At 41.3% G+C, this 17,082-nt stretch overlaps 2 protein-coding genes across 2 annotated transcripts in view; one reads left to right on the top strand and one right to left on the bottom strand.

Moving 5' to 3' along the window:
* The window catches only part of ctnna1 (catenin (cadherin-associated protein), alpha 1), a 76,574-nt gene that overhangs the window by 27,186 nt on the left and 32,306 nt on the right, over nucleotides 1-17,082 (top strand). The window contains exons 8-9 of the mRNA XM_079745063.1: nucleotides 10,412-10,492; nucleotides 11,608-11,760. Coding sequence (XP_079601189.1) covers nucleotides 10,412-10,492; nucleotides 11,608-11,760 — 234 coding nt within the window. The remainder of the gene's footprint in view (nucleotides 1-10,411; nucleotides 10,493-11,607; nucleotides 11,761-17,082) is intronic.
* On the bottom strand, nucleotides 3,973-7,028 carry lrrtm2 (leucine rich repeat transmembrane neuronal 2; the record flags this gene model as incomplete). Its single annotated transcript, XM_079744801.1, is given in 5 exon segments — nucleotides 3,973-5,615; nucleotides 6,222-6,261; nucleotides 6,265-6,274; nucleotides 6,679-6,759; nucleotides 6,982-7,028. Coding segments are annotated over 5 exon segments (1,821 nt in total).

Raw genomic sequence — 17,082 nt, 5'->3', positions numbered from 1 at the left:
AAAGTCCCAAGTTAAATCTATGATTAAATATGCCCATTTCTTGCTGTAAGGGGAAAATGACAAATGCACAAAATGCAATGCCAACCTGAAATACCAAAATGACCTTTGCATGATTCTTTGATATTCATACTGTCAAATCAACCTTTTCCATCTGCGATTGGTGGCCTTCCCCTTGATGCAGTCTTTTGTTTAGATATAAATTCTAAATGTATGGAAACTTACATGTCCAAATCAACTGGAGAAAATGGCAATCCACCCTAAGAGTTGTACTACCCTATTCAACAGTTAATCATTTTGAGTTCTTAAGCACAATCAGGCAAACCAAGCATTGATTGGTTCAACCAAAATGCTTAACAGCAACATACTGTCTTTTTTTCTATTGTAAATAAATTCTCCTGCATTGATATTGTGTATTGATTACATCGCAACCCTGTGTTGCAGACATGTTTTCCATGCTTTTGATAATCTGAGAGAGCCTACATTTCAAAGTACGTTCACAAGCCTCAAAACTTATTAAAATATAAAATGAAAAAGGCTTGCCTTAAAAAGGGAGTTTTAATGGGCTACAATCTCAAATCTATAACACTCCAGTGGCTTTTTACAGTAACAGTTGAGCCATCTGGAGCACTTGAGAGCAACCTCTGTATTTGAATTGGGCCAACCTTGTATGCACATTCTGAAAGGTCTTCAGTCCCAGCATCAAGAAAAATACACTTTAATAGGATGAGTTGGCCTCCAGCAAAACTCTGAGGTAATTCCTCTCATTGCTATTTTGTTTATATCATGAGTCAGTGGTTTAGATAATCATTTTCAACCACTGTCAATCATTTCTCATGGTTCCTGCAGCACCATTAAAGCCTTGGGGCTTGGGATGGCTCGCGCAAATGTCCCTCCATTTGATGAGAATAATTCAGGCAGCATGTTATTTAAGTTTGTCAGTGCAGGACTGGGCTTGAACTGTATTGGTATTTGATTTTTGCTTCTCAGTATTGAAGGGAAATAGCCTGAATCTACTTCCCAATCGTTTGCTGCTTGGTCTATTGTTTCCATCTTTCAACGAAAGATTAGGACGTTTCTGCATGTAATGGTCATTTCTACAGTTTTAGAAACTATAAGAGTGAGACACATTTGGCTCAATGGGACATGTATTAAATAGAAATTAATACATCAAAGTGCCCCAATTGAAAGTCCTTTTAATCGTTGCTCAGATTAGAACTAATCGTTTGTTTAACCGTAAACCCCTACTTGTACGCATCCATCAGGAAGCAAACACTCAGTAAGTTGTAGTCATTTTATTTAAAAAATATATGTTTTGAAGGGATGGGGGAGGGGTAAGACTTTTTTTTGTTTGCCACATCTTATCCACTTTACAGATATGAAATTTTACATATTACAATACAAAAGGAACAGGGAGGAGAAAAGCATTCATTTTGCACAAAGAGGTTGGGGGAGAGAAAGGGGGTGGTTTTTTTCTTTTCTATTTAGGCAGGAAAGGGAACAGGGCAAGAGTATGACAAGAACCGAAAACAGTTGACAAAGAGCCAGAGTGCAAAGGGATGCATATTTCTACAAATTGTGTGGATTTTTTCTTTTGTCACTTGGTACAAGCTTCATCTTAAACAGTGAAATGTCAAGTGATTTGACAGAACATTAAAAATCCACACATCCCCATTCCTCCCCACTATCAAAAACAAGGCTTCTCAACAGTGTTTGCTGAATTACATTAAGATAAAAATAACTCTGTGCTGACTTTGAACATGCAAGACTGATTTGAAGGGCAATTGTGAGCAACTGCAATTGAGAAAGAAGTAGAAACAAATGGGATCATAGCATTTGGTGAATAATGTAGTCAGTGTCCCTTGGGTTTTAAGAAAGTAATACAATTGATTTTGGTATACACTGACAGTTGGCCTTTTACAGTATGGTGTTATTGTCAGGATCTAAATTGCTACAGTTATTAAAGATGGATGTGTATATTCTTTCAGTTCACCATCTGATTCATTTGCTAGGTACTTACTAGCCTTCTAGATGACAAGATGAAATGAATTGATAATATTGTTTTGAAAAGGCAAGTCTAAATAATGCAAATTCTGTAGAAAGTCATGCTTCCTACAGATGACATCTTGCAGAGCCATCAATGGAGCACCTGCCAATGTTTGCTTTATGATTGCTTACAGACAGAAATGTTGCACCAACTCCTCAAGTTGCTTTTATTTATTATGATATAAATCGGTTGTAGAAATGAATCCAAAAGCTAAACTCGGTGATGGAACGATTTCATACTCTTAATATAGGACATCACAACAATGCTACTGGCACCTCTTTTTTTTTTCCACATGAACTGGTAGCAAAACGAAAGACCCAATGTCGCGCACTCAATCTTATTTCTGAATCATCTTCGCTGTACTGTCAGGACAATGTTTCTCATTTAATCCACCCTTTTCAAACTACAGTTGGCTTGTATGGAATACCATTACTTGTCAGGAAGGGCATTCATTGGCTCAGATAAACCTTAGTTACTAGCCTGTTAGTCGGCCCTCTTCGCCATCCCATCACCTCTGCCTGCTTCCTCTGGTCCACCCTGCCCCCACAGCCCAGCCGAACACAAAGAGCTGCGGAGCTGCTGCAGCGGCTTTAGTCTGATGCTAATGCACGTCCTCGCCCTGCTGCATACAAATGTCTCCTGACCCAGGCTTCCCTGTTTGCGTATCACGAGAGCTAATTTTGCTCCATCAACCCAAGTTTAGACTGCAATGTCGACTGGCTCTTTCTCTGCTGTGTTTTTTATTTCAGAGCCAAAACCCTCTTTGATGAATTGGTTAGGTTTTTGAAGCAAAGGTTTTTAAGCGATGTTCTTGACTGATGAACACTGTGTGTGTGTGTGTGTGTGTGTGTGTGTGTGTGTGTGTGTGTGTGTGTGTGTGTGTGTGTCTACAACAACTTTTGAGTGATCCAATAACATAACTCATCACTGGGGTGGTTGACATGTTGGGACACATCTTTTTTTTTTTTCTTTTTCTTGGCCGTAATTGATTACATCTTGAGCTTGTCAGGCCCGATTAATGAAGAGGATGTTCTCCTGGGCCCCAGGGAAACACAATCTTAAGTTTGAAACCGTTTAACCTCTTCTCCTTAGTAATTGAATAGTAAAATATATATATTTATATATATTGTATTGCAAGTAAACAATGGTTTGTGGGTTAATTTGTTGGCAATTATAATCACAGTGTGAGTGTCTGGAGCCAAGGAAACATTTAACAGTAATTTTGATAAATTATCCATCAACCTTTGTACAAATGGTACATGGAAATGTTTTGTACTTAAACATATAAAAACGAATTAATTAAGGTTAAAACTGAACATGTCTTTAATTTTAACACAATTTCTCAGAATAAAATTTGAAGGAATCCAAATTGAGAGGGAACCTGACAGTGACTTACCATTTATCATTTTTTATTTTCAAACCACATCGGTTCATAACGAAGGAAACATATACTAATTTGATTTATTAATCAAATTTTTGTGTCTGGTGCATTATATAAACTTCATCAAAGAGTCTATTTGGTAACTTTGTATATGAAAACACGTTTGTTTGTATATTATTCTTTCCCCACTAAATCTTCATTTAGCAGAGGGCCTTCTGGCTAATTATCCACTCTGTGCTGCAGAATATATTGACAATGAGGAGACAAATCTCACAGTTTAGTTTCCCATTCAAAGTGATTGCCCCTGCCTGATATGAACAACTCTGCATTCATAGAAAAATAAATTTGTGAACATTTCTACATCGTCCTATAACTGTCAAAGCCAACCCTCCTCATTTCCCCATTCAACAGCTCTCATAATCTCAAAACGTAGAAATTATGTTTGTATATATATATATTTATAGAAACTCGAAATAAAAACAAACAAACCCTGTATCATCTGAAATGGTCAAATGGCAAACCATATGCTCTAGGAATAAATAAGAGTTCATACTTCACACTCTTTATAAGGCAGTTGCTGACACTTGCACTGCCCATAACCGTTGATGATGACAAGGGCTCCTTCTTCATGGCTGGGCTCATATTCATTATAGGGTACCTGTGTGGCGAGGTCTGCCATAGGCTGGCGCTGCTGCGTTCTCATCTGTCTGCGGTTCTGAATAGCCGAGCAGTGGCGTATCCGGCGCATTGTGGGAGGGCAGCACTTACGTGAGATGAACACAATGAAAATAATGAAGAAGAATGAAAACAGGAGGGCCATAGTTCCAATGATAACCCGATCGGTGAGGACAGTATTGTCTGTTTCAAAGTCATCCGTGACCGCTGCCTCCTCCATCGTGGTAGTGGTGGCTGGAGCAGTGCGTGGTGGTTTAGTAGTGGTCGTCGTCGTGGTGGTAAACGTGGTAAAGCTCCCAAAATCCTCTGCATAGTCCTGTGTGGCTGTCTGCTGCATTATTCCGAAAAGCGAGCTTGTGACCTCTGGGGTTGTAGTGGCCTCCGTGGTGGTGCTAATGGTCTGTACAACTGGTGCTGAAAAGTTATGGCAGAGCTGGAATCCATACACTGCATCTAGTATTTCCTCACCCTGGGCATATTCTGGACTATGGCAAAGGATCGAATGTTCCCACCTCCCCTTGAAGGTACTCAGCCATGTGGCCAGAGAGCAGATCCTTTTGGTACATTCCCAAAGGTTACTAGACAGGCCAATGGTGCCCAGTGACTTCCACATATCCATGACCAGTGGATCCAGACTGCTCAGTTTGTTGTTATCCAGAAGCAAAACCTTTAAGTTTGGCAATGTTTCAAACACGTCAGGTGTCAGGACCCGGATCTCATTCCCGGTTAAGTCCAGCTTTTCTAAGGTGGTCCAGGTCCACTCCATGCCACAGGTCAGATTGTTGATCTTATTCCATTGTATATGGAGAGATTGAAGGGCCACCAGGCGAGGGAAATGGGCTAGGTTGATCTTGGTTAGCTGATTGTGTTCCAAATGCAGCTCTCGGAGCTTAATGAGCCCAGCAAAGCCGTTCCTGGCCAAGCTCCGCAGACGGTTGTTGCTCAGGCCCAGATACTCCAGGCTGCGGCAGTCCCAGAAGGCCCGTACAGGTGTGGTACGGAGGGAGTTGGAGCGCAGATGGAGAATCTGGAGCTTTCTCAGTCCATGAAATAGTTCTGGTTCCAATGCAGTCATCTGATTAAAGGATAGGTCCAATATTTGTAGGTTGATGAGGTGAATGAAGGTTGTGTTGGGCAACTTGGTGATGCGATTGGAGCTCAGGTTGAGGTCCTTGAGTTTGTAGAGGCCCTGAAAGGCGTCCTCTTGAACGGTGGTGATCTGATTGTGGTCTAGGTGGAGCCAGGTGAGCTGGCTGAAGCCATAGAATTGGTCGGGGCTGAGCTCGCTGATGCTGTTGTGGCGTAGGGACAGCCCCAAGGCCCCCTTGTCCACTCCATCTGGGGGTGCTTGGAGCCCCTGCGTGTCGCAGTAGAACTGCAGGTCCTCACAGCGGCATTTCTGAGGGCAGGTTGTGCACGACGCAGGAGGCAGCAGACACAGTAGCAGCATGCTGATCAGACATAGACAGAGTGCCGTTGGTGCGGGTCCCACCAATGGCCACCTTGAATGGAAACCTGGGTGGGTTCAAAGATAAAAATGAACTGAGGTGGGAAAGCAAATCTCTGCAGAGCTCTTATTGCTGATGCATGGCAACATGCTCTTGTCTCCCTGCGTTTTTTTTCTCTTCAATGCGTGGTGAACTACAGACTTTCTTAATCAACTCAAATGAGGATTTTCAGTCGCTATACATGTTTTTTTCTGTAAGGAAGGTTTTTGTATCTTAATGAGCTCAAAGAAAAACACTTAACATGACCCGTTTAGTTTGCTCACCTTAATGACGTCTTAGTTGGTATTGTGACATATTGTGTGCTTTTTTTTCTTTTCTTGCTCAATAATTCCTTTTTGCTACAATACAACTATTACATTTTTTTTTTAAGTTCGTTTTTAAAATCATTTGTTAAAAGTATGAATCCTCATCATAGATATATCTGTTCGTAATGAAACGCATATCGTTCATTAGAAATGTATATGTTTTAAAATGAAGGCTAATGAATAGGGAAGATGAAGGACAAATGCCGTACACGGGCAGGGCTCAATAGCCTTTTAGTCTTCAGCCTCGCTGTCTTTTACTCTTGCTCCCTATTCAGCTCTAGATTTGACGGATAAAGGGACTAACTTACCCATTCTTTTGTGCACATTGGAGGCTGCATTCAACTGTCTTTATCCGCAGACTCTTGGAGCAGCCAGATGGAACACAATTCCATAGGGAGAAAACCCTTTTGAGTAAACACAAAATAATTCAGCCTCTTTAATAAAGCAGTAGAGAGCCCGGCCAGTAAGAACAAAATCGGAAATTCCATTTCCTCAAAATGTTTTTATTCCAATGGATTTAGTTTTTCCCGTGTTTTAGTTTAGATCCGATCTCTGCTTCATCTTTTCCATTTCTACAAGGAATCCTTTTTCTCCGTCTTCAAGTTGGTCGTTTGCGTCCAAAAATACCCCGGGTGAAAAGAACGACCTCTTCCTTTCTTCTTTTTAAATCCTTCCACTCAATTCCACGGCAACAATGTCAAATCAGTTGCCTAATTGACGATCAAGTGTTCCCCTTTCATGGCTTCAGGTCCCTTAAACCCTAACTTGTTGATGCCAAAGACCCCCGATTCTCTCGCCAGCTCAGTCTCGGCACCGCCTCTGCAGCGCAATGTGCGGAGTGTTCGTCTGCAAGCAGAGACGCAGGAGAAGAGGGGGGAAAAAAGCAGAGCACAGTCGTGGATGTTATTCTGTGCTTTTTGTTGCAGCCACTCAATGCTACAGAGTGGTGGCAGCCTGGCGTCGATCATCAGTGCCGTTTCTCTCTCTCTCCCTCTCTCTCTCTCTCCCCTCCTCTCTCATACACACAGACACACTCCCCTGCTCAGTAACTTGCTCTCTACCTCGTACGCGCTGCATGTGCGCACCTCGATCTGCCCCCTCCCCCTCGCGTCCATGCCTCCTCCCACTGGCTCGTCACAGTCAGAATATTGATATCTCAACGTGTTGCGGTAGCTCACTGTTGAAATTAACCATGGCTGTAAATCTCTCCTCGATGTGAGTCGTATACATTTGAGGACTATAAGCAAAATGGATTTATTAAAGAAAACTGTGATTTCATAGTGAAACATTATAGATTGCAAAGGGTGACCCAAGAGGGTTCTCAACCCCATATGTCTACAGAACAGAAAGTGTGTCTAGTTGTAATCTATAATTTAGACCTCCAGAGTGTGGTTCTTTAATTTTTGAGCATGGCCATATGAACTGCTGCCAGCTTATCTGAAGTTTAATCAAAGCAGCCGTAACATAACAATGCTTGGACGAAATACCTATTGGGGTAAAACACAAGGCCATCAGAGTGATCTTAAAGCTGACTCATTTTCATTATTGGCTGAAAGAATCGCATTTTGATTATAGATTTGTTGGTCTTTTTATTTTTTGCACAGGGTTTTAATAAAGCATTTTCCAACCCCAACAATTCCCCTACAGGCCCAGCAAAATAAAATGATAATAATCTAAAGATTTACGTATTAATGTATGTATATTTATAGCATTTTGTCGTTTTAATCCCCAAACATTATTTCAGCATGTACGCATTTCATATTTAATTTAATTTCCAGACTCAGAGTATGCACTTTAATTGATGTAAGACTTTTTAGAAAGGAAACAGGCTCTGTAGAATAGTTCATGCTCAAGTTCATTGGTCATTAAATTTGGCATTTCGAGGAGTACATTTAAGTAACTCATATTCACAAAGGGCATTGGTTTTAAATAATTGACAAAGACAGATTCTGAATAGACACAACATCAGGAATATGTAACTCCACTAGATGGATGCACTCAAGTTAAAATAGTGTCTTGTAAATGATGCATTTCCAATACTAAATCCAGCATCAAGATATTTGGATCATGGGTATTAATATTATTGTATGTGGCAATTAGCATAGCATCTGAATGGTACAGTGCATAAAGAAATCCTCTGTCCCATTCCTACTACAAAGTAGGTCAATGCTGTTGGGTTTATATGAAATTGAATTGTGATATCCTACCCTATTTTTCAGTAGGTACCTTAGGCTCAGTGATCAGCAGTGAGTGACCTTGGTTCTCCCTAATTGTTAAACCAATAAACCAAAACAATGGCCATAAAGGCTAATGTTGATGTGATGCAGGAAATTCAATGAGGCTACATGCCACACATTTGGCAGAGGTTATGCATGGAAATGTAGCTGCAATCCAATGTGTCTGACTAAATATTTTTTATGAATATATGACGACAATTATGGAATTTTTTTGATGGTTATAAAACATCATAGGCAGTTTTGCGTATTCTGACTGGCAACCTTCACAAAATGCAACCATCCTTGCTCTAAGATTTTCTTATTATAATTTATAAATAGTTTTCTATAGCGCGCTTACTCTCCTTTCCCCTTATTATTCTGTACTACACTTGCGACTGGCAACTGCTAGCAAAATAATCACAAGGTAACATTCTGAAACTGGACTGTGCGCATCCCTGGAGTGAGCATTGACGTGAAGCCGTGTGTGGCTATGGCAGTGTTAAATACCGTGTGCTTACACCTATGCCAGGAGTTGAAGATGACCGTGTTGGGGCTCATCCACAAACAAATCTCCAGGGACTTTGTTTCCCCTGGAGAGAGACTAAAATTAAGGATAACACTGCGCGTCTTGGCAGCTGGAGGGAAACCAAATATTTACGCAGTGATTTTTACCACTAGTAAGATTGTGCTCATTCCCCCTTTCAATGTACCTGTATTGTCCAAAACGTAGGTTCACATTCTAAGCAGGAATGCCAGGACCTGACAAAAGCTTACAAGATGTTTACACCTTAACATTTGCTGCAGCAGCAATAGCAAACACGTTTCCCTCTGTGTCTGTTTGTGTTAAGCCTAAGAATGCACACATAATCACATTAAGAATTCAGGCTTTGTTGGGAAATTGATATCCAGCAAACGGTCCAGGCGTCCAAACTACAAAAGCTCCCGCACCAAAGAAATGGTTGTGATCTGCGGTTCTGTGTTAACATCTGTTGGAGAATTTTGATGAGCACTGATACAGAGTGTTTCTCTTTGTTTTTTTGTCCTTCTATTGTTCATGCATCACTTAAATAGAAATGGAAGCAGCCAAATATAATATTTTCTTTATTTTTTTTTGACTCCAAAGTCAGTGTATAGAGCCCTGAATCTGTCTGCTATTTTCTTTCCTCCGTTTTTTGCATTCTTTTTTGGGTCATTTGGCATACTTGCTGCCATCCTTGTCCACTAAAGTATGATCGCCTCAATCTCCTATTGGGACTCTGTTGAACATGTCAGGGAGGGACTGGGAAAAATTGAACCGTTTATGTCTTGCAGTTGAAATGATCTATACTCCCTGGATATGGCTGGCTCCAGCCTCAAATCTTGATCTCAGAATGCTGTTTAAATTGAGTGCAATGCAGTGTTCTTATTGGAGGCCCAATTAAGGGGACTTGCTGGTGTGGGATCAATATCACAGACTCTGTGATCATTATGCCCACAAAGAACCCTTTTATTTTCATTTAAACGATTTCTGCACAGCCCCAGTGACTGCTGATGTGGACGACAAAGAGAGTCCCTAAATCTGTCCTATGGGAGAGAAAACGGAGGTAGCCTCGACTTTAGTATTGTGAATTATGCCGCAATCTCTAACTGCCCTTGCATCAGCTACTGGGGGAAGAACCGCATAACCTCTAATGTCTGGGAATACGAAGCATAGACTAGGTATGACTAAAGTGGGATTGATTTAGTGTAGGCAGAGCAGTGCAGACCTCTGCCACAGAACTACGTTTTGTCTTCACAAAACCTCGGTGGAGTAACACCGGTGAGGCTCCCTGGCTGGTAACCATGTACATGACCCCCTGATGGGGAAAGGGCACTGGGCATGTGGGGTGGGGGTGGATAGATCAGTGCTACAACCATACATGCTGTTGTGGTGGTATGCTTTGGCAGCGTGTGTTTTATGCTGCGATGGCAAGGCTGTGAATCAAAACGTTTTTATGTTTTTAAGTGTTGAATGTTTCAAATGTTTTATTTTAATGAGGAAAATTGGGGAAAAAAAGCATTGATAGCTTATTGAGTTTATTGGACCCAACAAGTAAAAGCAGAGTATATACCACTCAAATTATTTTTATTTATTTAATATATCATGTGTATTTATTGCGCTGTGGATGCCCAAATAGGCTATTCTCGAAAAATAAGGTTCAAAGGTTCCAAACCCATTCCCTTGACTCTTTCGACCCTTTGGGGGGAAAAAAGGTGTCAATCAGTAACTCACCCCTTGTGTCCCTCTCTAATGTATGTTTCAGGCGGGGAGGAAGGACAGGAGTGATGCCCTGAACACCGCCATCGACAGGATGACCAAGAAGACCAGGGACCTGCGTCGCCAGGTCTGTTATTTTCCCTTCCCCTCTCAAGGTACAGCCACACTGAACGCGTTATGTCGCTTGATCATTTTGTGTCACAAAAATGGTTCAACGCGCCTACGCAGCTAGATGAGCCCGCCCAGCGGAGGTGTCTTGCTTCGCCCTGAAGGGGCTTATATTCGATAATGACCGGCGACGTTCTATACATTGTCAGGCTTATTACACGGCTACTTGCCAAAACGAAAAAAAATAAATTCACATGGTGTGTTTTTACAATTTATTCGTTACCAGCATTCGTAGTGTTGATTAGCAGAGAAATAGTCCGCCAAAGACGTTGACGTCGCTTAGCAATCGAAGACGCTGGGGTTGACAAGTTACCGGACTACTACCCATGCAAGTGAACGGAGCGTTCCACGGCATTGAGAAGACCCGTGTAACAAAGGCCTATAATATTTCTGGCCCGAGGATAGTGGTGGGAAATATCGGCCCGGCCCGCGGGTCGGCTCGGGCTCGGGCAGAAGATCTAAACTCTAGTGCATGACATCCTCCGTAGGCGCTCACAGCTGTGTGAGTTTCACCACCTCCTCATCGTTTCAGCACACACTGAAACGATGACTTGGTCGTCAATGTTCTTTCTGCTTCTGTGCGTCCTCCGTCTCTCTGCCAGTGACATCGGGTCAAGCTCAACGCTGATTGGCTATCGCGGCTAAGCGTCACGCAATGGCGCGTCAAAAGTTCAATTTTTTGAATTCCGTGCGTTGGTGCGCTGGGCGCGTTCTTTAGGTGCGTAAAACGCGCCTAACGCACTGCTTTAGCACGTGTAACGCTTCTACGCGCCTAACCAATGGTTCCCTATGCAAAAATGCCGATTTTCAATGCCTCTAACGCGCTCAATGTGGCCGTACCTTTAGCCCTGAATTTATCCATTTAACTTCATTGATTTGTGCAAAGTGAGCATAAAATATATGCATTTCCCTCTTACTTAAAAGTTTCATTTTACAGATAGTTTATGTTAAATGGTTATCTACCCTGTTCTCGTATTATTATTGAATTTGCTATGCACAGTATCTCGATGGTGTGGGCCTTCATGTATATCTAAGGAACGGGAACCTCAATTTTCGGTTTTTGATTTCCCTCAGCTGCGTAAAGCAGTCATGGACCATGTCTCTGACTCCTTCCTGGAGACCAACGTTCCTCTGCTGGTCCTGATCGAGGCAGCCAAGAATGGCAATGAGAAGGAGGTCAAGGAGTACGCACAGGTCTTCCGTGAACATGCAAACAAGCTGATTGAGGTACTTACTCTGAAATAAAAATGCTATTATATTACAGATTTTTGGTTTAATTAAGCTCTATTTTAGATTGCAATTTGGCAAATGGAATTGTCTTTTTAGATGTCTGCGAACTGTGGTGACTTTGATGAAAATACTTTTCAATTATATTTTTCTCATAGTTGTACCAAATCCTTAACTTGTAGCTCTTACACACACACTCGCAAACAAGCACAAGCACGCACAATATTGGTCTATCTTCAAGGTTGTGTAGAGCTCACAGATGCAACAGTGGCTGAGATCATCCCAACCCTGGAATCAAGAATAAGATAGCCAGGGTCAACTTGCTCCCTAAAGGAATGATAACTGTATTTGAAAGTTGTTGGATATTTTACACATTGAAATACTTGCTAATTGAGTCTGCTGCTCTCTTTTACATGTTGATGGGTTATGTAAAGTGCTAAGATTGTTTCTCTTCTCCTTGCCCAATGCGAATCACCCTTGTAGGCACTCGGTTTTACCACCGAGTGGGTGGAGAATTTAGATGGCAACGGTTTCAATGTTTTGTGTAATCATTGAATCTGCGGTTTCCATGGCTAGTTCAGAACTTTAACCAGCTCCTCTATAAAATCCAAGAAGTCTGGCAAGACAAAGGCTATTTGTTACAATCACATTAACGTGCACTTTGGCCATCCTCTTAATTCCTTGTACGAGGCAGAGTACAAGTCACAGAAATACAACCCATGCGCACAAAAATGGTGACGCTGAGGCCTTGCAATACTTTTGCTAAGTTTGTAAAATATGGTCCCTTTTTATGTTAGCATCCCTAAGTCTCTAACCGTGCAGTATAAAATCTGAAAAAAAAAAAAATATATAAACCTGGCCTTGGAATGCTCGTTGCCGCAGCTCCAGAGCCGAATGCAGAAAGTGGAAAGACGTCGAGGCAAGAGTCAGAAGTGAAAGGAGCTGACGGAAACATTAACTGTCCTCATTAGTGGCCGCTCAATCCCCACCGCCGGTGTCGTGTCATAGGCTGGCATTTGGAAGTGACCTCTTCCCATGGGCCACAGCCCGGGCCTTGTTGTCGCCGGGTGGCCTTCCGGGTAGGAGGGGAGCTTGGTGTGGGAATTCCGGGAGAAGGCGCCGAGGCGTCCTTGATAGGTAGCCCCTAGAGTGGCTCCTTGGGGTGGCCCAAATGTCAGCCGTGGCAATATAGGCTGACATGATTCGACTCCCCTTACGCTCTGGTACTTAATATGATTGGCATTGACGTGACTTGATGAGGACTGAGAAACATGCAGCAACTTGTGTGTGTGTGCGGTTAAGCTGTTCTCTCCTTTTAGTCTTCCCTGTTATCTTAAAAAACGAAAAAATAAGAAAGCTTTCAACTCATTTCATATTTATTTATGTTTGCGTTTTATTACATTTCTTTCCCCGTCAATACCTGTATTCAAGTAGCCTACTTTTACAATGAATTAGATATCAACATGTTGATTAAACCTTAGTTTTAAGATACGTACATTGAAAAGCCATAAGGTTTTGCCATAATGACCAAGCAAAAAGTATTAACATGGGTCAAAAACCGAAATGAAACAATACATTTAGAAGACGTTCCATCAATTCATGAAAATCTCATAACTTTTCGAATGAGTCTTCTAAATATTCTTGCAATACATCCACAAACGAGGAACTTTATTTGCTATGTGAAAATTCAACCAATGGGGTTGAATTCCAATATAGTTTTTAAATACAATTTTATGTTATTGTTTGATAGAGTTTCTAAATAGCAGAACGAGGACACAGTAATTGATATTAAAAATACATTTTTAAGTAAAAGAATTCTCGTCCCTCCCTCCTTACTGGGAGTTCCTGCAGCAGTAGACAAGCGCTTTTAATGTGTCAAACTGCTGTGTAAATATCATTTGTCACGAGTTTCCTTCTTGCCACTTTGTTCTTCAAATGAATTGTCTTTCCTGCACAAAATTGCAGTTGAAATTGCAACACTTAATCTGACAATGCTTTTAAAATATTATATTGCTGCATAGCCCTCAAACACTAATCCTGTTTGACCAGGTCTTATAAATGGTTTATTCCACACCTTACACAACTTTGTTGTGTTGCAGTACAATGTACTTCATGTTTTAATTATTTTTAACTGGGATATGTTTTACAAACAGACTAACCCCGACATTTATAATTGTTGCTTCTTTCAAACTTTGCTTGGAACATTTCGATTGAAATCTGCCATGCTTTTTAATTGTATTTTAAAGGTTATCCTTATTCTGATAGTTTATTTATTTATTTATTTATTATATATATATTTATGTTTTTATACTTGGTAAAATGTCCTTTTTTTAAAGGCAGAGGACAAAATAGACAGAACATTAGCTTTGTTGCCTCCAGGCCATGTTCTGGGTGGTTCATGGCTGTTATCAAAGAGATGGAGATTTCAGCAGTAGAATATCCCCTTGAACCAAAAAATGTGGCGAGCTTGATTTACATCAATTCAGTTTCTATGTGAATAAGAAAAACATAGTTTGTTTTCAGCGAAGCCATAATTTGCTACAGAGCTTCACTGAGATTGTCCTGCAGTGCTTTAGATGTTTCAATCAATAGAATGTTTATCATGGTAAATAATAGGAGATCTATCCGACTGGAGCAGAGATCCAAGCCACGGTGACATTGTGACATGGCTTTAGTCGATTGCCTGTATTGTAGAGCCTTGGTTGACAAGTAAAGATGAAGAAATCCCTCCACATGTCGCTACATCCACAAGAGGCGTACAGTGGGTAGATGACACAGTGGCCCATTCCTACACTGCAGTGGAGTGCACAGTCAGCTGGACGCTGCCGTAGAAAATGACTGAGTTGCAGAGGGCCGCTTCCCTGTTTCCAGGCGGAATATGCTTAACGCTCAAGAGTAAATGGCCACAGACCACTCACAGCATCGCCACAACAGGGTCTTCTCAAAATGAGGAAGGGAACATCTTGGCCATACTTGCCATTTCTGTAAACTGTAAACGGCAAATGATGGCCTATAAAAATGTCCACCGTGTCATGGTGAAGTGATGAAAATGGCCTTTTTTTTGTTAGGTTGGATATCTATGTAATATTGATTATATGGCCTCCTAATTATAGCTTTTTGCTTTTATAGTCTTATCATTTTCTTATTTTACAATACCGTTCGACTCAGCAGTTGAAAACATTGATGAATGTTTGGGCATTGACCATTTCTGTAACACTTCCCATAAACCTATGCTTTATGACTAAAATGAGTTTCCCATCCCAACATTTTCAATGAACACAAATCAATTTAGAGTTACAAAATGCATTGCCAATTTACGTAATGGTGTGTAATCTATGAAATAGCTTTAATGTGACTTTAAATTAAAGTTATGCTTTTTGTAATTATAAGTGATGTGTTGGGAACAAATTTGTGGAACAAATTGATTTCCATTCCAATAAATCTGTTAATTTAAACAGATGCTTTGATAGATTTTGCACTTAACACTTGTCCAGCCCCTACACCCGTCTGACAGTTGACTGAACGATCGGATCTTTAGCGTGAGAAATGGGTGGCATGAAGGCTTTTAATGATATAACTTCATCAGGTAGCAAAGAGCAGCGCATAATGTATGATCTGTGCTTTGAAGGCGAGCAAATTCGACCATCACTTTGGTGGTGTGAAGCACCAGTGTGTTATAGCCTAGGAATAGCCTATAACACTTCAGAGTGAATTATGGTAAGAAGACCAAAAGCTGTGTCCCTGGTGAATGCATGTTTTTTTATAGTGCTGTGATTTTATTTTTCTGCGTGGTCATGTGTCTCCATCTATTCACTGCTAGAATTCTAGCATAGATGTCATCAGAGGCAGAAAAATTGTTTTTAAAGTACTGACAGGAATTCTCCAGAGTGAGAGAAGGAAAGGCTTGTTGAAGAATAGAGGCCAGGGAGAAAAAAAAGAGGATTCTACAGAGACTCTCATCCACTCTGGCACTCGTGTGACCAGTGGTGCGTTCAGTAACAGTGCTCCAATCAACGCTCTGTTTAGTTCAATTCTCTAGTCCTACTGGCTGCATTTTAGTCTTGGTTCAGCAATTCTTTCAAACTTTGCAGAGACAGAGTCCCTGGTGAAAAGTCCACGGGGGGGGGGGGGGGGAGGTGCAACATTTTTTACCTTTCACATAATGTGAAGATGCTTTGGCTGTTCTTTCTATTGTATAATCCCATTAGGTTTTGGCACTCCCATTCCTAAATGTTCTGCTTCTGCATAGTTACCAATAGATTGTCTGATTGACCTGAATCTGGCGTTCAATTGGCATGCATTGTCACTCTGGGGCAGAAAATACAACAATGTTTAGAAAATGCAGTGTTGGTGTGTGATTTGTTAGTCAATGGAACAAAATGTACTCTCAAATTATACATGTGGGCAGCCTCTGTAGATCTTGCTGGCTCAGCTCTTTTGCTTGCACTGGGGTTTTGGGAGTCTGGAATATTTGCCTCTCTGATTGTAGGCCGGCGGAGGCACCTGGATGATTTAATATTTTTCTTTTAGCTATAGGCCTTTGTGATAAAAAAAAAAAATGTCTTGGTATGAACTTCACTTTTCAATTGACTATATTAAGTCCCAAAGTGCTGCAGTCCTTTACCGCACATGTATTCCTGATCACATTTGACATTCCCCCAATCTCCCCCTCTCAAACCCACCCCTGCAACCTCCAGCCTGTCAGCCTTTCAGTCTGTCAGCGTACCGTGAGAAAGCTGTCGTGTGTCTCGGAGTTAGCCCATGTGATAGCCTCCCCAAAAGGTAGGAGTCGTGGCAGCTAGGGACTCCGGTTGGGTGACGACTCCTTCTGCGCCTGGGTGCAGGGTGTAACCTCTGGGGCTGTCACTCTGACACGAGGGCAGGTTGGCAGTCTGACTGGTCGACCTGTCAATGAAAGCGAGGACGTAAACGACACAACTCCAGAGCTGTCAGCTGATGATAACAATAGTCTTTTTTTTTGTTTTTTTTTGTTTTACAAAATTGATCGCACCTAGCAAAGCGAAACGTATGTTACTTAAGAGTGTGTGTGTTTAGGTAATTCAATGTCTCATATTGTAGCATTTACCCGTAAATACTATACAATCCATGTACCATGGGATTCATACTAAGGTTTCGGACATACCAAAAAAATGCTAAGCTAACGTCAACAAAAACAGTGAAAAAAGCCCAGTTATCTCCAACCACAAAAATCCCACTAGCTCATTCATTACCTGCCAATTTATGTTTCGATGCCTCAATTTCATGGTCCACGTAGGGTTTAACCTCTTTGGCACTGGCTGCATTCGTGCTTACAATAGCTGC

This window comes from Pollachius pollachius (assembly GCF_949987615.1).
Source record: "Pollachius pollachius genome assembly, chromosome: 10".
NCBI classification, from domain to species: Eukaryota; Metazoa; Chordata; class Actinopteri; order Gadiformes; family Gadidae; genus Pollachius; species Pollachius pollachius.
This window is presented reverse-complemented; position numbering and strand designations above follow the sequence as displayed.